We start from the raw sequence: 24,957 nt of genomic DNA on the forward strand, positions 1-24,957 counted from the left end.
GTAGGGGGGGGGGGGGGTCACATCCCTCAGGCCACTTCTCAAATGTACATCTCTTTTCCCAGAAGGCCAAGCGTGCCAAAAACAGAGCTGGCTGCGGGAGAGGAATCATCTCTAGGCTCCATGGTCGCTCTTATTTCCTCCCTCGTGTTGCTGAGGTGAAGGAGGAGCAGACGAGGACGGTCATCAGGCCTCAGCAGCTCTCTGGCTGCGGGCTAAACGAGATGCAGGACGGGATTTCTCATGTAGGCCACTGATTGCTGATGCGTCTGACAGGAGCACCTCAGAACACATCATTCCTCACTAATAGATCTTATTTTTAATGAAAGCCTTTCTTCATCTAAAAATACTCATTTGCATTCTGCGCCCTGAGGAGGACGCGCTGGAGACAGGCCTGATTGAAACGGAGGCGAGAGGCAGTAATGTTCGACTTCCCTTTGATTTCTAAAGGAGCTCTCTTTTTCAGTCTGGAGAGCCTGTCTGTGTTAAACAAGCGAGCTGCTGCCAGGCGGGCCTATCCTTCAAGGATGAGTGGCGCTATTGATCTGATCCCTCTGCAGTTGTTTCTGTTCCCCAGCAGGGGGGGATGTCTCTCCGCCTGGCTGCTCGGAGGAGCCGGCTCCCCCTCCCCTCCCTCCCTCCCTCCCTCCCTCTCACAGCGCTGCGGTATCCGTCTATTTGATGCCCTCTCGCTCGGTCTTTCTAATTAGACAGCCGTGTGGAGCAGGTAGCCTCAGTCCGATTGCTCCCGCTCTTTCTCTCTCTGCCTGCTTCTCTCCGGACTATCAGTGTCACTAACGAATCAATAAAGCATCAGAGCAGAAAGCACAGGAATCAGCACAACTGGGACTACCCCAACTGCTGCTGCTGCTGCTGCAGCTACCCGCACTGCACCGACAGCTCCGACTCCAGCTCTGAGAGACGAGCCGAGGTGCAGCACTGACACTGTTCGTGTCACAGCAGGGACGGAGGGACTGTAGTGCAGCCTCAGTCCTCAGTTACATATCTGCAGATTTCAGCTGAGCCATCGGATCGACCAGACGCTCTGCTACAGTTCTGATGAGTCCCTGAAAAGCTCCACTATCACTTCCATAAATCACAGTGGGCCAGTCGTGTGTACGAGCTCTCTCTGCTTCACAGAGCACTTTAAAAGCACACATGAACCCAACAGTTGCATAAAAGCCATGAAAACCCTGGAGGACATTCTTCACTCAGAGTCTAGAGACTTCCAACTGCACTCAGCTGCACCTCTTCATCACTGCTGCTCCACAATCACAGGAAACTAATCCCTGAGGGGAGATATCGCTCTGATCCAACACATCCTGCCGTCCTAACACAATTAGTGAACGGGACTGAAGATGTGTGCTGCTAATTCCCATCAGACAGACTGAACAGTGAGTCTCTGCTAACGCCAACACACATCCTTCACTTTCTGTTGTTTGAACCGTTCACACATGGATCAATAATTGTTTCTCAATAACACCAACTCCCTGGAGAAGACCTGTCTGTGTTTTATTAGTAATGACTGAGTGCAGCTTCAGGGTGTTACTGCTGTAATAAAATACGTCTCTGCTGCACTTGTTATATGTTCAACATAAAGGTCTGCAGATGAATCTGGACCAGACAACGTGTCCTGACTGACTTGATGAAGCAGAGGAAAGCCAAATGCTGGGGTAACACCTTGCTCGTGGGCAGGCTGCAGGCAGACGTCCCTGCTGCCGCTCCGCCACCAGGAGACGTTCCTGGTTTAAAGCAGCCAAACGTCAAAGTTCGTTGGTTCCGGGCTGAGGACGCTGCAGCTGACCCACAGGAACTGGAGGAGGTGCATCAGGCGGTAATGCCGTAGCAGGCGACCATCTACCTGTGCGATCAATGTTTTCTGCAGTGAGCACTGACTGAACTCCTGCAGTGCAGCACTGAGCCCATCATCATCATCATCATCATCCTGCAGCTGACAGACCACTGAACACCTGGAGACCTGTGTCCCTCCGTCTGTCAGTCGTTTCCTGTTCAACGTGTGTAAAATAAAGTTTTATGATGTGAAGGTTTTCTTCTACTATATTACTGATGTTGGTGCATTTCGCTGCTGTTGTTCTGAACCTTGTGAAACAAAAATCTCTTTTATTAACCCTTGAATGTTGATCGATAGATAAATCTGTCAGTTCTGCAAAACCCTGGATTACATTCAGTCCTCTGTGGTTTGCATCGTCATGCCAGTTGGTAAATAACAATAATTATAATAGTAAAATAGGGTTAGGTTAGGTTAAGGTTCAGGTTCAGGTTTAGATTATGGTTTTGGTCATGTATAGAAAAGAAACAAAGATCTGTTGCAGGTTTCTGATGTAACTCTAACCCTCAAACATAAACCCTGTCCTGTTGCAGTCTGTGGTGACCCTCAGTCGTGCTGCGTTCACTGCCCTCCTCTGAGCCTGTTCCTTTGTGTTTGGACAAAGAGGGGTGAGCGTGCGGTGGACGGCGGACAGAGAGGTTAATGAAGATGCCTGAGGACCGCCTCTGTCTCTGTCTCTGCCTCACTGTGGGGTTTCACCGTCTGTGATTCATGCTGATGATCTGATACTTTTAATAATGAATTTTATTCTTGAGGTTTTTAAGACCTGAGGAGCTGAATTTAAAACTGCTCCTACGTTAATATGACTTATGAAACCCTCTCAGCTAAATCTGTTCCAAATGCAAATAACCTCAAACTGTGTTTTTAAAAGTCTTTTTAGTGGGAAAGAGAAACACTCCTTCATGTTCTGCAGCTGACCACGTGTGTGTTCAGAGTCTTTTACCTCGGGTCTCATTAATACTTTTCCATTTCCATTTTGTTTATGGAAACTTTGACTCAGTATTAGGTGATAAATATAATATCAGGATATTTCAGGGTATTTTTGACGATTTGACAAATGAGTAAAAAAATATTTCATTATTAATTTCAAGCAGTAGGACGTCAATATGCCAACAAGTTGAAATATTGCACGATTCACGATATGAATTAAAAACCATACTGTATGATCGTGAACGAGATGATATGGCACGCCTCTACTAAATATGTTTGTCAACAACCTTGTTTTCCACGGTGAAGACGAGATGCGGTGATGTCATCCAACGCTGACTGTTACCATATCAACACACAATATTACTGAGACATGTGTTGGATCCCAGCAGGAGCTTGGAAAGATTATTATCTAATAAAGCCTCTAAAGCTGAACCGTCTGACACTGAGAGTTCAGCACAAACACTTAGTTTGAGTCTGATTAGAAACAGTGTGTGAGGTGATGTGAGTCTGCAGCTGCGCTCGTACTCACAACTTCTCTATGAGCTGATGTTTGTGCTGAATTATCTGTTTACTTCCTGTCACTGTGCTGTTTATCCTTTATTATTCTCATGCTGTGTGCAGTTTAATCTGTTTCCATCCAGTATTTGCTTACACCTTTTCAGTAAATTCACCTCCAGTGACATCACATACTCCTCATGTTACACAGGAAAACCTGGATTCACCTGGTTTGTGACCTCATCTGAAACAACCCTTTATAATGGCTGGGTAATAACAACCCTTTATAACGACTGGGTAATAACAACCCTTTGTAATGGCTGGGTAATAACAACCCTTTATAACAACTGGTTAATAACAACCCTTTATAACAACGGGGTAATAACAACCCTTTATAACAACTGGTTAATAACAACCCTTTATAACAATGGGGTAATAACAACTCTTTATAATGACTGGGTAATAATAACCCTTTATAATGGCTGGGTAATAACAACCCTTTATAACAACTGGTTAATAACAACCCTTTATAACAACGGGGTAATAACAACTCTTTATAATGACTGGGTAATAATAACCCTTTATAATGGCTGGGTAATAACAACCCTTTATAACGACTGGGTAATAACAACCCTTTGTAATGGCTGGGTAATAACAACCCTTTATAATGACTGGTTAATAACAACCCTTTGTAATGGCTGGGTAATAACAACCCTTTATAACGACTGGGTAATAACAACCCTTTGTAATGGCTGGGTAATAACAACCCTTTATAACAACTGGTTAATAACAACCCTTTATAACAATGGGGTAATAACAACTCTTTATAATGACTGGGTAATAATAACCCTTTATAATGGCTGGGTAATAACAACCCTTTATAATGACTGGTTAATAACAACTCTTTATAACGACTGGGTAATAACAACCCTTTGTAATGGCTGGGTAATAACAACCCTTTATAACAACTGGTTAATAACAACCCTTTATAACAATGGGGTAATAACAACTCTTTATAATGACTGGGTAATAATAACCCTTTATAATGGCTGGGTAATAACAACCCTTTGTAATGACTGGGTAATAACAACCCTTTATAACGACTGGGTAATAACAACCCTTTGTAATGGCTGGGTAATAACAACCCTTTATAATGACTGGTTAATAACAACCCTTTATAATGGCTGGGTAATAACAACCCTTTATAATGACTGGGTAATAACAACTCTTTATAATGACTGGGTAATAACAACCCTTTATAATGACTGGGTAATAACAACTCTTTATAACGACTGGGTAATAACAACCCTTTATAACGACTGGGTAATAACAACCCTTTATAACGACGGGGTAATAACAACCCTTTATAATGGCTGGGTAATAACAACTCTTTATAATGACTGGGTAATAACAACCCTTTATAACAACTGGGTAATAACAACCCTTTATAACGGCTGGGTAATAACAACCCTTTATAACGGCTGGGTAATAACAACCCTTTATAATGGCTGAGTAATAACAACTCTTTATAATGGCTGGGTAATAACAACCCTTTATAATGGCTGGGTAATAACAACCCTTTATAATGACTGGGTAATAACAACCCTTTATAACAACTGGGTAATAACAACCCTTTATAACAACGGGGTAATAACAACCCTTTATAATGACTGGGTAATAACAACCCTTTATAACAACTGGTTAATAACAACCCTTTATAATGACGGGGTAATAACAACCCTTTATAATGGCTGGGTAATAACAACTCTTTATAATGACTGGGTAATAACAACCCTTTATAACAACTGGGTAATAACAACCCTTTATAATGGCTGGGTAATCACAACCCTTTATAACGGCTGGGTAATAACAACCCTTTATAATGGCTGGGTAATAACAACTCTTTATAATGGCTGGGTAATAACAACCCTTTATAATGACTGGGTAATAACAACCCTTTATAACGACTGGGTAATAACAACCCTTTATAACGACGGGGTAATAACAACCCTTTATAATGGCTGGGTAATAACAACCCTTTATAACAACTGGTTAATAACAACCCTTTATAACGACGGGGTAATAACAACCCTTTAAAACGGCTGGGTAATAACAACCCTTTATAACGACTGGGTAATAACAACCCTTTATAATGACTGGTTAATAACAACCCTTTATAATGACTGGTTAATAACAACCCTTTATAACGACTGGGTAATAACAACCCTTTATAATGACTGGTTAATAACAACCCTTTATAACGACTGGTTAATAACAACCCTTTAAAACGGCTGGTTAATAACAACCCTTTATAATAACAGAGCTGCTGCCAGCTGACGGATGTTTAACCTCAGCTGAACCAACGAGCTCGTCAGTAACAAACGGCAGCCTGAATTCACCTCCTGCTCTCATCCTGTGACCTAAAATAAACCCCGTAACAGTAAAAAGGTTTGATGTTCCAGATGTGGGTCACGATGTGAGCCCACACTCCCCATGCTCTCCGCTCCTGCTGCTCCTGCGGTGCCAAACGTCAGCGTCTGATTCACCTGAAAGTGCAGCGGCAGCCGGACGCTAATCTACCAACACAGCTCACACAGCTCAGAGGATTACAACAATAGGATTTAGACTTTTTATTTTTTATTTACCTTTTCTACACAAACTCCCCTCAGCTCTCCTTTACTCCTCTGACTCCTTTACTCCTCATGATTTTATTAACAGAGGCTCCTGTGGAACAAACTGCAGGTGTCGTTTCTCCCTCTTTTAATTTGGGTTTGTCTGAGTGAGACATTTATTGTCAGAATATCAGAAAAAATACTAATGATTTTATTTATTCTTTTATTTCTATTACTTGCTTAGAAAATGTATTCTTAAATTTTGTCTTTTGTTTTTAGATAAATGATTTCTGTCTGTGAGTTGTTGCTCAGTGAACACAGCTGTCTTTAATTTCAGTGTTAGTTGCCTTCAGGTGTTTTTTCTCATGTTACTTTTATCTTCCTCTGTTGTTTCATTTTACAAACGCACAAGTACAGAACCAAAGACACAGCTTGGTGGCATAAAATATGACGTATAGTCATGTATCATGAACCGACCTCGTCACATGTCCACGAGGAAAAGATGACCTTTGGTCCAAATGATCCCGCCTCCATCCTTCACCTCAAACTAAAACAGTCTCACCCTGAACTGGACTTTTACCTTTAAAGTGTCCTCACTTCACAGGACCCATGTCCTCTTACCAGCGTTGTGAGGACATGAGGTCCTCATAAATACAGGAACACAGGAACATGCTCACACACACTGAAACGTGTCAGACTCAATCAGCAGCTGGAGTCACGGCAGCACGAACACATGCCCTACAACTCTGAAACACACAACAGCACTCGTGAAAGCACTCGAGCATGTTCGCCGGCTGTATGGACGCAATCTCTACATTGCACACACACACACACACACACACACACACACACACAGGACTGTATGGTTGTGTGTCTCGTGGCTGTTTGTGTTTTCTTGCCCTCCACCCACACAAACAGCCAAACCACCAGTTTGACAATCAAGCAGCACTTCAATATTCCCCGCAGGCCGACAGCTTTACTCCTTATTCAATACGGCCGCCTCGGACACACACACACACACACACGCACACACACACACACACACACACACACACACACACACACACACACACAGATTGATTAAATGCTTCAGAGACAACAAATGGACCAAAGGAAGCAGAGACAGGTAAAAAACATCTGAGCAGAGAAAAAGTGAGGCACTGCTTTTTACTTAAAATATCCAGATTAGTTTAATAAACCGAAAGATCATCAGCTCTGCTTCATCTGCATCTCACCAGAGGATTATTATTCATAATAATACACTTCATAATAAATATTATATTTTATATTTGTGTGTGTGTCTTTTAAGGACTTCCTGCGAGGGTTAACTGTGTTTCATTCTTGTCCTTGGAGACAGAGGTGGAGAAACAGTCTCACAGTGAGGTTCATCTAGCAGCTGATCAGGAGCTTTAAATCACATCACATGATCTGGTATTCAAAGTCAAGAATGAAAGTCAGCACCAACTTATACGCCACCGTGGACAGGAAGTCCTTAAAGGGTTAAAAAAAACCCTGGAAACTGAACATTGATATCTCTATAACAACAGTGAATCTGCTGATGTGGTACAGGATCTGCAACCCAACACAGAATTAATGTTGGCATTGTACAGTTCTGCAAACCACAGGTACTTTACATTTAGGATACGTTGAGACTTTATGTTTAACGATGCAGTCATTAACATGTGGTCACATTTAGGCCCAATGGGATTTTTTTTCCACGTTGAAGACGAGCTGCAGTGATGTCATCACACACTGACTGTGACCATATCAGAGTGTAATATTACTAATGAAAAAGACAAAACTAAAATGTAGTTTAAACGATAAAATCTCAATTTATGAAGAGACAAAATATTTGGTATCTGTAAACCACAGATTCATTTGTACATAATTATGTAACAAACATTAAAACTTTGTGGTTCTGTTTAGACACTTAAACCACTTGTTTATGGTCAGAAAAGTTTAATGTTCTGGATTAAAATACGCAGTCTCAGGGACACAGGTCCTGCTGGACAGGAAGTGATGTCTCTAAAAAACGATCACTCTCTATGACCCGACGAGTCGCTACACAACACACACATTTGGAGACTAAAACGCTACTGGAAACACACTGATTAGTCACTAAATCACAACCAGGTTAGTAGTTAGTTGGTGTTGAACAGTGTCTGCAGCTCAGCAGGCGTCTCTCCATCCACCATCTCCTCCACCTCCTGATGACACCGTCAGCTCAGACACTACGTCACTGTAGAAACGTTGACATGTATGAAACTTCGAGATGTAACGTATCTGTGGTTTGACAACATTTCTCCTGGCGTCTGGGTCGGTTATTTTATATGATATCATCATGTCAGAAATAAAATAAAACTCAGAGATGCAGCGCAATGATGTAAAAATCAGAATTCAGACACAACTAAAAACCAGTGTAATGCTCTCTTTGCTGGTTCCTGTAAATGATGCATCTCCACAAATAAAAGTTTCAGAGCCGCAGGGAAAGTTTCTTTGTTTCTACACGGTGAATCCATTATGAGCCTCGTCTCTGTTTGCTCTGCGGCTCAGCTGTTAATCATGCTCAATGCTCCGCCCATGAAACATTGATGCTCCGTGTTTCTGCTCGCTGATGAGCTCCATACAAACGCCCGAGGACAGCGGGGAGCAGGGAATTTATCCAAACGGCTGGATTCTTTGTGTTTACACAGATAAAAAGTGAAGGTTGTAAACTATTAGTTTCTCTTGTAATTGGCTGGTTGGAGACAACGAGCCTGGACTCAGCTGAGTGTGTTGGAAAACAGAGCTCGCCTGTTACTCCTTGTCTCCTTACTTCCTTTCCTCTGTGTCCTTCTCTCTGACGTGTTTCAAACAGCTGAAGGTCAGAACGTAAAGAGCAGAACATGGAGGACTGAGGATCAGCAGAACTCAAGAGTTGTATTCAAAAATCATTCCAGCTGTATTTATCTCTGTCAAACTCCTAACTCACAAATTATTCTACGCACCAAACGCAGGTGTCAGAGTCACCTTCGTCACGTGGCGAACATCTGGTTATAACTCTTCAGTTCAGCTGATCTCTCCTCTGACGCTCCGAACACAAAACTCTAGATTGATTTATGAGAGATGTGGATGTTGGACTGTATGAGAGGTGTGACCGAGGACTCACCTTCATGTGTCGTCGCCTCCGTCTGAAGCGCAGCAGCTCCTTGTGTTGGCGGGCGATGAAGTTGACGGCAGCGTACTCCAGCAGGGCAGAGAACACAAACAGCAGACATACGGCCATCCAGATATCGATGGCTTTTACGTAGGACACCTGCGGGGCGGGGCGGGCAAGGCGTTAGAGTGACATCATCAGGACTCCATGATGAACAAAAATCAACTCTAACATTAAATGTAATGATGAAATAAAGTTTCCTGTCGCAGCCACAGACTGTCCTCAGTAACATATTCAGTTCCCTGTTTTAAGGAAAGTCAAATCCTAAAGTGAATCATACAGTGATGAACAGTCTTTCACAACCCTCTGCACATCAGGTGCTGGCAGGACTCTGAAGGACATGAGCTTTCTCCTGATCGTCAGGTATTGTGTGCAGGAGTTACCGAGTAGTAAACCACTAGTTTCTGAATACAGCTTCAGCTTTGTGCAGAAAGTGTCTAAATATGCAGCAACCAGGACGATACAGACTCTGAGGTGTGAATGAACTCGACTGGTTCAGAGTATCAGACTGCGAGGTGAAGCAGAGCTGTGATTGGTCAGCTGAGGGTTAATCCTGCTCTGAGTTACTGAGACAGAGAGACGAGAATTAAATCACTCTGATAATTAAAACTCTTCAGCTGGAGAGCTCCTGAACCTCGTCACCTCCACACCTCACCACCTCACCAACTCACCACCTCACCACCTCCACACCTCACCACCTCACCAACTCACCAACTCACCACCTCACCAACTCACCACCTCACCAACTCACCACCTCACCACGCCCACACCTCACCACCTCACCACCTCACCAACTCACCAACTCACCATCTCACCAGCTCCACACCTCACCACCTCACCAACTCACCACCCCCACACCTCACCACCTCACCACCTCACCAACTCACCACCTCCACACCTCACCAACTCACCACCTCCACACCTCACCAGCTCCACACCTCACCAACTCACCACCTCGCCACCTCACCAGCTCCACACCTCACTAGCTCCACACCTCACCAACTCACCACCTCGCCACCTCACCACCTCCATACCTCACCAGCTCCACACCTCACCACCTCACCACCTCACCAACTCACCACCCCGACACCTCACCACCTCACCAACTCACCACCTCACCAGCTCCACACCTCATGAACTCACCACCTCACCACCTCACCACCCCCTCACCTCACCAGCTCCACACCTCACCACCTCACCACCTCACCAGCTCAACACCTCACCAACTCACCACCTCACCAACTCACCACCTCACCACCCCCACACCTCACCACCTCACCAACTCACCACCTCACCACCTCACCACCCCCACACCTCACCACCTCACCACCTCACCAACTCACCACCTCACCAACTCACCACCTCACCAGCTCCACACCTCACCAGCTCCACACCTCACCAACTCACCACCTCACCACCCCCACACCTCACCAACTCACCACCTCACCACCTCACCACCCCCACACCTCACCACCTCCACACCTCACCAACTCACCACCTCACCACCACACCACCCCCACACCTCACCACCTCCACACCTCACCAACTCACCACCTCCACACCTCACCACCTCACCACCCCCACACCTCACCACCTCACCACCTCCACACCTCACCACCTCCACACCTCACCTCCTCGACACCTCGACCCTTTAACACCTCGATACCTCACCACCTTGACAAGTTACGTTGTTGTCTGGCTGCATTTCCCCTCCACGCCACTGGACACGTTATTGTTTGACCGTGTAGATCACGCCGACCTCAAAGGACGACTTTAATCATCGGTGTCTGACGCCGGAAGTCACTGACCAAGTGCCGGTCTTTAATGACATGTTAAGATCAGAAATAATTTAATGATCTAGGTCTTCTGTGTTTTTGTCTAAAATCAAGAAGGCCTTGTGAGCCCTGGTGAAGCTCTGATGGTCCCTAATTTTGGTCACGACCTTCAGGTTGGGGACCAGTGGTCTAGATACAGCGCTATGATGCCGTGTATGTAACAGTGGTCTGAACAGACAGCTACAACACATTGACAGAATCAGCACATTGAATCATGGACTGTCAGCAGCTTCTACACGCACAGAGCTCTGTGTGAAACAGGGCAAGGTGAGGAGCGTCCTGATAATGACGAGCGTCCTGATAAGGAGGAGTGTCCTGATAAGGAGGAGTGTCCTGATAAGGAGGAGCGTCCTGATAATGAGGGCTAAATGACGTCTGCTTAGATCTTTGTCCAATTGTTATCTGCCTGTCGAGTGCCATTATTCAAATCCATTTGGTCCGTCCTGTCATAACAACACTTCACGTTCACACACAGTTACAGGCTGAGAGGGTGATCCCTGATCTGTCTCACACACACACACACACACACACACACACACACACACAAACACACACACACACACACACACACACACACACACACACAGAGGAAACCCACAATCAGCCGTTTAAAAACCAATTAAACTCTGACTTTAGATCACTTTCACAAACACACACAGCTTATCGTCATCGCTCTGCCTTGTTGTGATTCATGCTCGTTTGCGCCCAGTCTGATGCACATTTATCTTTGGAACGGCCGACTGATTCTCCCTCAGAGCTGCTGAGAGCCGCTGAGGCCGAAACCCTCAACTGGTTCACTTGGTTTCATGGTCATCCAGGCAGAGACGGAGAGAGGGCGAGGAAAGAGGAGCAGAAGAAGAACAGTCAGAGGATTCTCACATGTCGAGAGGTGTTCAGGGATCAGGTGTGAAGCTGATTCCTTTTCTCAAACGGCAGGTTTTAGATTTTTCCCATTAACAGGGGCGTCTCTAGGATCTGTGCCCTGGGAAACTTTAATGCACTCTGTCGTCATATTTACCCTTCAAACTGTTTGTTTCGACATGATTTATGAATTGTGATGTTAAGAATATTTGTAGTTGTCAGTAATTAATATTGAGGAGAAACAGAGAACTCCCATCATCCTCCGACTCCTCTACATCTCTTTTTACTGCACTACATTTATTTGTCTGATTGAGTTCCTTTGAAAACTTTGATTATTAATTAAAAGTATAATCAACTCATAAATCAACTCTCACCTGGTGTTCACTTCCTGTATGAATGCTGAGACAAACATGATGTTTATGTCTAAACCTGACCACGTGCTTTAGGTGGCGTCCTGGTGTTGGTAGCGGTGTCCTGTCAGCAGCAGAAGCAGGAAGACACCTTGCACATAACATGTAGCCATTAAAGTCCAGGGACAAAGAGTCGATGTGTGACGAGTTGGGATGAAACGTGTGGCTATAGATTAAACTACCAGCAGTGTCTACAGAGATATATGAAGCATTTCAGATGAACTCTGATTCTGATTCACTTTCACCAGCTGCAACATTAAAGTAGCGCTCACTCTGTCTCTCACACGTGAGCACATTAAATGCTGTTTGAACAACTCAGAGAACCAAAAACTTGTGTCCGTGATCAGTGACATCATTGTATTTTGGTGGGCTTTAATGCTGATTATTAGATCAGAGGCTTTTTAAACAATGATTAGGTCTGTTCTTATGTTATACAGCTTATATATTTACATCTGTTGATAAAACATTTGGACGCTCAGGTCCAACAACACCACTGCTGCTGAGTAACACTTCAGATAGTTCACTTCAGTCTTTTATTATGAAGGTGTTTGGACGCATTATTTAATGAACTCAGTGTTTCTGAATCTAAAGCAGATTCAGAAAAAAGGCATTTCCATGAAGCACTTTAAAGAGACAAATTAAAATGGAAAACCTGAACACACCAAATACATCACTGTCTGAAAGGCTGAAATGCATTCTGGGAAAGTAAACCACTAAGTGGAGTGAATGACGCAGGTGGAGGGAGAACAAATGATGTCTCTAATCACTTTACTTCCTGCTGTCAGTTTGTGTCTTAATGACGTCGCTGTGTCGAGATGTGACTGACAGAAGCTTTATATTCATTTCACTGGGTCCGTTTTTACAGGTTTAATCTCAAACGTGCAGCAGAAGGAAATGTAATGTTGGCTTTGTATGTCTCTGCAGACGCCAGATCAGTCAGCAGCACAGAAGCTTTGAGAGATGACGTCACACTGGATGAGGTCAAACTACAGCAGAGCCACAGGGACAAACTTTGTTTGGTTCACTGAAGCTACGGTGAAAATACACTTCAAACTAGAATCTGGAATCTAATCTAGAAATGTAATGTAAATGTTACCACCTGTTCACAGGTCAGACATGAAGCTCAGTCACTGACAGAGTTCAGGACCGTCGGCTCTGGTTCTGGATCTGAGCTCCATCAGTCTGACTGCTGTCTGTCAGTCCAGGTACGAGAGGACTGACCTGAGCGGGACGACTCAGTTAAACAGGTTCTTCCTAAAACAACCTGCGACACCTTTTGTTCTTAAATAATCCAAACTTGTGACTGATGAATGAAATCTTTATTTTTACACTATGTAAATATATAACAGCTGCTGCTAACTGTAATGGTGAGTTCACTTCTCCTCAACACTACGTTACACCTGCATGTTTCATACATGTCAGTGTTCCTACAGTGACGTCGTCGCGTTGACAAACACATTAAATCAAGTTGTTTTCATAAACAAAATGAACACAGCTCAAACTGGACGTCAGGTCTCTCCACAACTGTCTGCTGCACAAACCACCAGGTACGACATCAGCTGACTGTTCCGGACTGTTATTGTGTATGAACTGTTACCAACAAACAACTGTTGTTTCTCAGCGAGAGAGACGTCTCTGTGTCTCCAGCCTGCACACACACACACACACACACACACACACACACACACACACACCAGATAGTTTACTCTATAACATGACCCTCACTGTGACATCACCACACATGAGCCACAGCAGCTGATCAAACCTGAAGCTTTAATATAAATACTTGCTTCATCACAAACAAACAAACAAACAAACAAATCTGTGGTCTGAAGAAAACACCAATGTTTGTTCTGTTCTGTGACTGGGCTGAAATCATGACATCATCTGCTCTGCTAAATCATTCTCCTGCCTCGCCTCCTTTCCTCATCTCCTCTCCCGCCTCGCCTCCTTTCGTCCTCTTCTCTCCCGCCTCGCCTCCTTTCCTCATCTCCTCTCCCGCCTCGCCTCCTTTCGTCCTCTTCTCTCCCGCCTTGCCTCCTTTCCTCATCTCCTCTCCCGCCTCGCCTCCTTTCCTCATCTCCTCTCCCGCCTCGCCTCCTTTCCTCCTCTTCTCTCCCGCCTCGCCTCCTTTCCTCATCTCCTCTCCTGCTTCGCCTCCTTTCCTCATCTCCTCTCCCGCCTCGCCTGACATGGCAGCTCTCTTCTGTGGCACGTCAGAGGAGCCGTGTGTTTAGGTGTGTGTGTGTGTGTGTGTGATTGATAGTAGAAACACACACTCAGATGTGTGTGTGTGTGTGTGTGTGTGTGTGTGAGCCCACCTAAGCTCAGCTGTGTTGTGTGATCATTATTGTGACAGCTGAACTGCAGAGGAATCACGGTTCACTTGTTCAATTTTTAGAGCGCATGAAGCACCTAATGTCAACAAACAGTGTGTGTGTGTGTGTGTGTGTGTGTGTGTGTGTTGGGGATTACAGCTTCCCTGGACATAATTATACAATCCTACTGGCTCACGCAAAGTCAGGCCGCTATTTTTTTTCTCCCCTTTAATCTGAAAATCCCTCACAGGAAAACACTTTTTCGCTTTCTAAAACTTATTTTTCTCATCTTTGTTTCCTTCAGTTTCCTCTGTTCATCTATCTCTCTCTTTTATTCCTCTCCTCCTCTCTATGTCTCTCTCTCATCCCTCCATCTGTCTGAATCTTCTCCACCCCTTTCCCTCTCTCCATCTCTCCCTCATATGTTCCATTAATGTCTGTATTTCCTCTCTTCTTGTTATGAACATTAATTTTTCAGCAGAAACTGAAGCTCTCTGTCTCTTCATCTTTTTTATTCCTCTGTTCCCTCGCTGCATTTGTTCATTTGAAATTTTTAATGTTGAGGAAATGTTGAGGAATGAGGAAACATCAGCCGTCTTCAAACTTCATCATGTACTTGTGTTGTTTCATACATTCATTCTTTTTACTGTGACTCATGATGTCGTTTGTAAAATAAATACAGTTGACCTTCTGTATTTGACCTGAGGCGTCACTAACTGTGTGTGTGTCCTAATAAACTGGGATCTGAACACACACGTGTGTTGTATATGTAATATTGAGTCTCATACAGGAAATACATTTTGTCTTATTTTTCTTTATATCCATGATTTGTTCTGATTTTGTTATTGATTCCTGGGATTCAGCAGCGTTGTCTGGTTCCTGTTCTCCTCCTGGGTCAGAGGACACTTAGCGAGTGCAGAGCGCTCTGCTCGAGACACCAGAGGAACATCTTGTGTTCAGAGTTCACAAACTGTCTGTGTGGAAACATTAGTTTGTTTGAGGAACATTTTCACGTGTCTCTGCTTCCTCCCACTGTGCAGAGGTAAAACTGAGATATGCTGCTGCCATCTCTCTGTGGTGACATCATTCAGAGGCAGAGTCTTAAAAAAAAAAAAATTCAAAAAAAATTATTTGATGTATTCTTTGAGTTTTTAGTTTGACCCATGTCCCAACCGCTAACATGGAGGGGGCGGGGTTTATGACCCATACTGCAGCCAGCCACCAGGGGGCGATGGCTCAGATTCACTCTTGGGGAGCTGTCATGTCGTCCACCTTTATGAGCACTCTGTGGCTGACACACAGGACTAACGTTAGCGACCCGTGCTCCGACCCTGCTGCTGATGAAACAAACTGAAGCTCTGTTTCCACACTGATCGTAAAATATGACTTTTTCTAACTTTAAACAATCAAACTTTTTACGTTATACAGATTCATATAGGTGCGTTTGATTTGTGCTCACCTTGGGCAGGGAGGCTCTGGAGCCAGAGCTCTGTGTGGTCATGGTCAGCACGGTGGTGATGCCCAGACCCACCCGGGCGGGCGCGGCGTCCATGTTGATCCAGAAGGAAACCCAGGACAGGATGACGATGAGCAGCGATGGGATGTACATCTGGATCAGGTAGTAGCCCATCTGACGCTCCAGGTGGAAACGAGCCTCGATACAGGTGAACTTACCTGGAGGAGGAGGAGGAGGAGGAGGAGGAGGAGGAGTGAGTTTACAGAGAGGAAGATGTTGGTGGAAGATACATATTAAAGATAAAGATGCTGATTCATAAAATAAAGCAGAACAAAGCACAAACTGTGACTTCAGTATCAGTTCTGAGATTTATTTCTGACAAACTTTGAAGCAATCAGAGTTCACAGCGACAGTAAAAGCCTCCTGTTATGTTTTGTTAAAGTCTATTGTGATTTTAAAGGCAGAGAGAGAGTCGGACCCTCCACAGAGGTTATTACTCTGTAATGAAACGGCTCCTGATGCTTCAAACACTCCTGAATCGCTCTGTATTCATGGAGCCAATCATTTGCTCTCAGTGGGTGTCCTGTTTTTCAGCATGGACGTGTGAATGTGCCGCACATCAAGAACAAGAGGCTGATTCCAGGAAATATAAATAATAATGCTGCTCCATGTTTAAACTGGAGTTAAAAGCAAAATGTTCTTTCATCAGTTTCCCCGAGGCGCCGCACTTTCATTAGCAGCGAGGAGCGTTTCTCAATTCACTATTATCTCCATCTGAACGGGCACATTATCTGAACACTGACACCACCGTGTCCCCCGGAAAGACGTGTGGGAGGGACCAGATGGAGGGGTGCATTGAGAAAAGGAGATTTAGGGAGACGAGGAAACAAGGAGGCAAGAAGGAAGGATACGTTAGGAGACAGATCCAGAGAGACAAGGAGAGAAGGAGGAAGGAGGCAAGAAGGAGGGATTAGAGAAGGAGAAGTCGTTGGACTGGCAGTAAAAAGAAGGATAAGCGGCGGAGGGAAAAATAGAGGGACTGAAGACAAAGTTGACAGCTCGGAGACAAAATGTCATCTTTCCTCTGGCTCTGAGCCAACGTGTAAATCAGGAGTGTAAAATCAGAGCGACACAAAGTCTGCGGCTTTACGGAGTCTGAAATAAAACCAAACAGTGTAAATACTCAGAAACAAACACAGCAGGTGGTTTCACACGTTAACTGTCTGTCGCAGAGTGTTTGAGGAGGGCTTCAGAGGAGCATGTGGAGCTGAGGATGGTGACGGTGACGCCTGCTACACAGGAAAAACACTCTGCAGCTTGTTTGTGTTTCTTTAAACCAATCACAGTCGTTCTGGGCGGGGCTAACCCCAGGGTGCAGCCATGGTGCTCTTCCAAAATAGTGTCAGGGTGAACTTGAACCCTGGGTGTGTTGGTTGTTGACGTTCTGGGACGCCGTGTCAACTTCAGCCTGTTACATGCATTGTCTGTTTTCAAAATAAAAGCACTACGCCCGTACAACACCGCCACGTGACTCTGAGCAAGGTTTGGCTTTAGTCTCATCGGAGCTGTCAAAGTTAAAATATGAGACGAATCAACTCCAGGTGTCAGAGATCAGATCAACATCATCAGAGTCGTGTGAGATGCAGTCTGGACTTTTCTAAGCTGCGTTCAGAAGATGGTTCATTGGTTTTACATCTTTACAATTCAGTGAGAGAACAAAAAGCCAGGCTGTGTACATGATCCACATCATTATCAAGACTTCAGTGTGTACGTTGTTATTTGGAGGTTGTTGTTTCCAGTTGTAAAAAGCATTTGGAGCTGGTTACACGCAGACAGCCGAAGGAAGAAACAAACTGTGTGATGACAGGTTTATCTCCACAGTCTACATCCAGTCAGACTGAAGACACAGCTCATAGGTCCTTTGTTCCTCCTCTCTAATATGACCCACAGGAGCCTTTCCTAAATCACTGGCCCTATACTCGTACAACCAGATCTCATCACGCCCTGCTGTTACTACAACGACTCCTGCTGCAGCTCTCTGTGTTGTATCTTGACACAGACGATGTTGATGGTAACAAAACTACATACTGATGTTTAGAAAAAGATCATGGATGTTGTTAAGAAACAAACAAACAAACATGACCATCATGGCTGCACCAGGATCATAGTCAGCTCTGACATCATGTTGTTTTTGAAGCTTTAAACATTCAACATCCTTTAAATCTTTATTAAAAGTTGGAAAATCTACAAACAGCGAAACACCTGAGTGTTTAACTGGACATGTTCCTTAAGTGTTTTCTTTGCCTCAGTCTGAACCTCAGGATCTGATCTCTGGTCATGGACGAACCTTCAAACTCAACAAGTTACTTGTTTACACCGTGTCAACAACTGAAGAGCAGCCATTTTGAAAACAGCAGCTCACAGGGAGCAGCTGTGGGCTGACGTCCTGACATTAGTCCCTCTCTCTGATGTGCTCTTCACAAAAACAGATCAATACAAACATTTTTGGTCGAGATTCCTCCACTCGTAGAAGAAGCTTCATCAGGTTAACGAGTCCTCGACATACAAACAGGTTGTTTATCAGACTCCTCCAAAAGTCTCTCACACGAGTGTCGTGTTGGTTTTTCTGTTTCAGAGGATGCTGGCCTCCAACGCATCGACCTGAACTCTATAGTTTGAACATATTGGTTTCTTGTGTGCTGAGCAGACTGTGTTGATGCAGAGTGAAGTCTGCTGATGTGCAGCTGCCAGCAGCAGCGTTAGTCCTTGTGTGGCTGTGAAGGGAAAGTAACAGTGGATGTTTACGCTCGCAGCGCCTTGCTGTGAAAGAGGAGCAGAGACACTAAGAGTCCACGTCTTCTCCTAATCTCTCTGCTCCTGTGTTACTACAGAAGCACAGGGTTAAATGTATATGTCAGTCTGGTGTTTGCATTAAACTCCTTTTCTTTTGGTTTGTCTGCACATGAGCTGCCACTCAGAGCCTGAGGGCGGGACTGAGACTTTACACATGTACATATTCATATTGAGAGAAAATACTGTGAACATGCTCCGGTCTGCAAAACACACACAGTGTTACTGTGTGTGTGTGTGTGTGTGTGTGAGTGTAAAGGAAGTGTGCGGCAGAGATAATTAGATTAACACACTGCAGTGGTCTTATTTACATTGCAGTACAGTAGCAACAGTAACAAATGTCCCTGCTTCTCTCTCTGTAATGTAATGAGAGCGCCGCGCCTCGTAATAAACCACCACAGAGCCAGAGAGCAAGATGGCCGACCGTCCATTTAATCAAAGGAGATCAATGGAAGGCAGCCTCATCAATTAGAGTTAACCCTAACAGACTGGGAGGAGGAGGAGAGGAGGAGGAGATGTGATGTCAGAGCGAGAGGAGAGAGGGATGAGGAGGAGAGGAAGATATGAGAGGAGAAAGAGGGAAGGAGAAAATAACAGCAGCAGGAGGAGGAGGAGGAGGAGGAGAGTCAATGGGGTTGGACTTGATTTATGGCTGTGATACACTTCAGAGCTTTTAAGTGCTGTCCATATTTTCCATCTGATAAGAAGATTGAAATTATTCAGCCGGACCCCCTATCTCTCCGTGCAGTCTGTGTGTGTGTGTGTGTGTGTGTGTGTGTGTGTGTGCGCGCTGTATTTAATACTGCACACACTGGTGTCTCTCTGGGATCTGCAGAATGGTTGCCAGCCAATTTGTGTGTGTGTGTGTGTGGGTGTGTGTGTGTGTGTGTTGCTGTGTTTCCTGCCGAGGTGAGGCCATGAGAAGCGGCTGCTTTTTAACAAGACATCTCTGAGACTGTGCTGCCAGAGCCAAATATTAAAAGTCTAAACATGATGATTTTCTGACCAAAAGGTTTTTGTGTCTGAACTAGAGAGACACCATATTGGATTTTTCCTTATGTCAGTGATCATCATCAAGTCTCTTGTGTGGTCGAATTGACACATATTATACACACAGCCTGTGATGGTGATGATGGAGACATGAATCATTTTAAACATATGTGATATTCATTCACTGTGCAAAATAAGAAAAAGCATGCTGGCTGGTTCCGATTCATTTTAAAGCTGATACTGATGACGTGCTGATATTATCATCTGAACATGACCACACATTCACCACAGCCTGTTGAAACACAACGTCTCCTCTGGTGACACCGACCAAGGCAACACAAGTTTCTGCTCCTCGCACACTTTAGCAACAGGGAATCCAAAGTGTTCTGGGAAACGATCAGGGCAGCAGGCATTTGATTTCTCACTGTAGAAATGTACGGCAGCGCTCATGTTACAGAGCAATGTGTGTGTGTGTGTCTGTGTGTGTGTGTGCGGGCATGTCTGATTGGCCGACTCAGCGCTTTGTCTAATGACATCACGTAGTGCTGCAGCAGAAGTTGTCAGGTTCAACTTCAGTTTGGTTCAGATCAGGTTTAGTTAACACCAGGCTGAGGGGCGGGGCTGAACAGGGAGGCGGTGCTTAACATCCTGAAGGTGTGTGTGTGTGTGTGAAACATATCAGCAGCCTGAAAACAAAAGCGCCTGCAATGCAGCACAGACCGTAATTGGTATTTCAAACAGGGCTTTTTCTGTGTGTGTGTGTGTGTGTGTGTGTGTGTGTGTGTGTGTGTGTGTGTTGGGTCGGATGGAGGGATGGAAAGAAATAAAAAGACAACAGTCAGTGGGAGAGAGGGAGTCACAGCAGACTGCAGCTAATAAATCTGAGGAAAAACGACACCTTAATTCCCCCTTAATGCTTGATTGGGACGCAGCGAGGTGTGTGCACGCTCAGCCACACACACACACACACACACACACACACACACACACACACACACTAATGTACGGAGGCACAGTCACAGAGGAGCAGCCTGGCTGGAGAGCAATAAGCCGGAGATGAGATGAGATGAGAGAGGGGCAGAAAGAGGAGTGGGGGAGCAGAGGGGCGACGGACGGGGGTAAATCGTCCTTGAAGAATTCATGTTTTCTACTGGAGAGATGGAAAAAAAGACGAGATATGAACCTGTTACTGTCAGAGTGAGTCCATAGATTCTCTCTGGAGTCTTTCAGCCTCTTTTAGCTCGTAGTTTTGGTTTAACGGCACATTTACAGTTTGTTCAGTCTCTCTGATCCACGACTTCCTGTCCTTCACCTACAGATATCTGTGTTGATTTAAGTTTTCACTGCCAGGGGTCTCAATCAAAAAATAACCACATGCAGAGAGCTGCCGTCAGTTTCTCCTGGTTAAAATTTCTTCATTGTTCAGCAGGTTTTAACCAGGAGCATAATTATCCTCTGAGGTCTCTTCCTCTCAGAAACAAAGCGTTTACAGCAGGAAACCAGATGTTTCTGTGTTTCTCTGATGCTGCAGCACAGCAGCTGCTGGAGCAGAGTTGCCACTGACATTTACTCAGTTTGTTTCTCTGATCATTTAAGATCCAGACGTCTGATGACTAAAATCCTTCAGCTGGGTAAAAACACTTTTATTTTAATTTAAAAAATGTGTCGTAAAAATGTGGCATAAACGACCACATCCTGGCGTGTGCACAAAGAGGATATGACGCCACTGACAGGCGACAGTGACCAAATGACACCATGGACCATGTCCTCGATTAAAATGACAACTCTGTCCGCGCTGCAACATTTGTAGGAACATGTGGGATCATGTGCACACACAACACAGCAAAATAAAAAATATAGTTCTGCTGGTTTTGAAACATTTTAATGTGTAAATGTTAAATATCAGATCTTTAAGTGTGAAGCAGCTTTGCTGAAATAAAACTTAAAGTCTTGGTAAAGCAAAAATAAATATGTGTCATGATTTTTTCACACCACAGAAAAATGTGTCATTAGGCACACAGACAAATCTGAATGATTAAAAAAAAAATCATTAAGTCAATAACTGAGGTCTTAAAATCCTGACTAAATGAGCAGGACTCTGCTCCAGGACACTGAGTGTGTGTGTGTGTGTGTGTGTGTGTGTGAGTGTGTCTGTTGACAGACAAGTTGCTGCAAAACAACGGACTCTTATTCGCAGCTCAGCCTGCAGCACACAGTCTGTGGCTGCACAGCACAAACCTCCAACATGGAGCGTCTCATTCAGCAGCTAACGTTAGCACAGAGCTCACAGCAGCTAAAGTTAGCACAGAGCCCACAGCAGCTAACGTTAGCACAGAGCTCACAGCAGCTAACGTTATCTCACAGCTCACAGCAGCTAAAGTTAGTACAGAGCTCACAGCGGCTAACATTAGCACAGAGCTCACAGCAGCTAACGTTAGCATAGAGCTCACAGCAGCTAATGTTAGCACAGAGCTCACAGCAGCTAATGTTAGCACAGAGCCCACAGCAGCTAACGTTAGCACAGAGCTCACAGCAGCTAACATTAGCACAGAGCTCACAGCAGCCAACATTATCACAGAGCTCACAGCAGCCAACGTTAGCACAGAGCTCACAGCAGCTAATGTTAGCACAGAGCTCACAGCAGCTAATGTTATCACAGAGCTCACAGCAGCTAACATTATCACAGAGCTCACAGCAGCTAATGTTAGCACAGAGCTCACAGCAGCTAACGTTATCACAGAGCTCACAGCAGCTAACGTTAGCACAGAGCTCACAGCAGCTAACATTAGCACAGAGCTCACAGCAGCTAACGTTAGCACAGAGCTCACAGCAACTAATGTTAGCACAGAGCTCACAGCAACTAATGTTAGCACAGAGCTCACAGCAGCTAACATTATCACAGAGCTCACAGCAGCTAACATTAGCACAGAGCTCACAGCAGCCAACATTATCACAGAGCTCACAGCAGCCAACGTTAGCACAGAGCTCACAGCAGCTAATGTTAGCACAGAGCTCACAGCAGCTAACGTTATCACAGAGCTCACAGCAGCTAACGTTAGCACAGAGCTCACAGCAGCTAACATTAGCACAGAGCTCACAGCAGCTAACGTTAGCACAGAGCTCACAGCAGCTAATGTTAGCACAGAGCTCACAGCAGCTAACGTTAGCACAGAGCTCACAGCAGCTAACGTTAGCACAGAGCTCACGATAATCCCATTTCATAGTTGGGGGGGAACAATAAACAGTAAAATTTTAGAGAATAATTCCAGGGGGGGACAAGAAAAAAAGTTGTAGCCTGTCTTTTATACAGCATCTTTTACTGCAATTTGACGCTTTAATCTTCTCTCTATCTCTCCAACAGGCAAAGTGAATGTCTATACTAACTAAACTAAAACTAAAAGTAAACATTTCCTGCAATTAAACTGGTAAACTGGTTTATAAACAGTGTGCTGTGAGATCTGCTGCTGCGCACCTCACAACCGTGCGTAATAGTCGCGCGTAATGACCGCTCCTTGTCTGTATGTCTTTCATGTTTGTCTCACTGACAGGTGGAGAGCCTACAGACAGGTACCCATTGCTCCGCCACTGACTGCCCTTGTCCTGTCCTCTCCCTCTTCTTTCTCTCCTGTCCTCTCTATCACTAAACTCTGAGCTTAATCATTAGCTTTTAGCTTAGCAGCACTTGTAATTGAGTAGGCTTTTCAACAATGCAGGAGAAATGTTGCAGACAGTTTATATCATCAGCCTGGGCCTGGGGCTTGTTGTAACAGTAAATGGGATGTGTTGTAACTTGTGTAAGTTAAACTGTGTCCGTGTGAGTGAACATCTTATCCTGCCATGCGCGATGTGGACAGCCGGGTCCAGCCACACACTGCTGCTGCTGCCAAGCAGCCCCGCCCGTTGGAAAGAGTGTGGGATATACCACTACTAGGAATGGGAGGGGGGGACTAAATCTTAAGATTTAGATAGCACATTATTGCGTAATTATAATGAGCACCGCTTACATTGTGCTTTCAATAAATACTACTGCATTGTTCAAAAACTATTAATTGTGTCTCAAATGATTCTAGGGGGGGACAGCTTTACTGAAGGGGGAGTCATGTCCCCCCTGTCCCCCCGGGATTTCCGCCCCTGGCTCACAGGAGCACACTGAATATATTTGTATATTTGCAGATTAGTTTCTGAGTTTACATTATTTGAATATCTTTTCTTGAACTGTAAGTTTGTGTTTTATATTCACAGCTGACACATTGACACACCAACTGTTGATCTCCCCACACACAATACTGAGACAAATTTTCTCCATAAAAATGTGTTGCAGTTGTTTGTTAATGTGAATAAAGTTTGGAAAAAACAACCAAACGTCCAAACTGAAAAACAAAAGACAGGGACTGAATAAAACAGGACCCAGCTCAGGTGACGCTGCACAGATATAAATCCAGAGTCCACTGAGTCGACCTGGCCTTCAGGTCTGTCAGCTGGTTGTAGATTTGTTTTTCCCCTGGAGGCCAAAAATTGATTAATACATCTTAAACTGTTTGATCATGTGACCTGCGGGATGATGTCGCTGATTTCAAACAGGAAATACCATAAAAGGAATCCTATACGATGTGTGTGTGTGTGTGTGTGTGTGTGTGACTGTGTGTGTGTGTGTGTGTGTGTGTGTGTGTGTGTGTGTGTGTGAGACTGTATGTGAGTGTCAGAGTGTGTGTGTGAGCGGCGGTGCTGAGTCGTGTCAAGGCTCTCCGTCTGGAGGTGGATCGTTCATCTCCTCAGCGGCGACAGCAGACGTCAACCTCTGTTTGACTGATGGTTCTGAATCTGAACTAATCAGCCCACTGCACACACACACACACACACACACACACACACACACACACACACACACACTGTGACCAGTGTGTTGATGTTTGGAGATGGATTTTATAGATTTTATTACGACCTGTCGTTGATTCTTTATTTTGGTGGGAGACGTTTCCTTGAAAGTTTGTGTTGTTTATTGATCAGAGTTGATTCAGTGTCACTGTTTCTACTGTAAAAATAATAACTGACACATTTTGAATTATATTTTTAACCCTGGAAGAAAACATTATCGTTTTCCTTCTGTAACTCAGTGTTCTGCTCACTGGATGTTGGGTCAGATATGATTCAGAGGCCC

General features: G+C 44.6%; 1 protein-coding gene across 6 annotated transcripts in view; it reads right to left on the minus strand.

Moving 5' to 3' along the window:
- glra1 (glycine receptor, alpha 1) overlaps positions 1 to 24,957 on the minus strand; it is a 164,116-nt gene that overhangs the window by 19,637 nt on the left and 119,522 nt on the right. For all 6 annotated transcript variants that reach the window (XM_078169608.1, XM_033620686.2, XM_033620678.2 and 3 more), the window contains 2 exons: positions 15,963 to 16,177; positions 9,032 to 9,178 (listed from right to left, as the gene is read on the minus strand). In XM_078169608.1, coding sequence (XP_078025734.1) covers positions 9,032 to 9,178; positions 15,963 to 16,177 — 362 coding nt within the window. The remainder of the gene's footprint in view (positions 1 to 9,031; positions 9,179 to 15,962; positions 16,178 to 24,957) is intronic.

The sequence above is a fragment of the Epinephelus lanceolatus genome, chromosome 7 (assembly GCF_041903045.1).
Source record: "Epinephelus lanceolatus isolate andai-2023 chromosome 7, ASM4190304v1, whole genome shotgun sequence".
NCBI classification, from domain to species: domain Eukaryota; kingdom Metazoa; phylum Chordata; class Actinopteri; order Perciformes; family Serranidae; genus Epinephelus; species Epinephelus lanceolatus.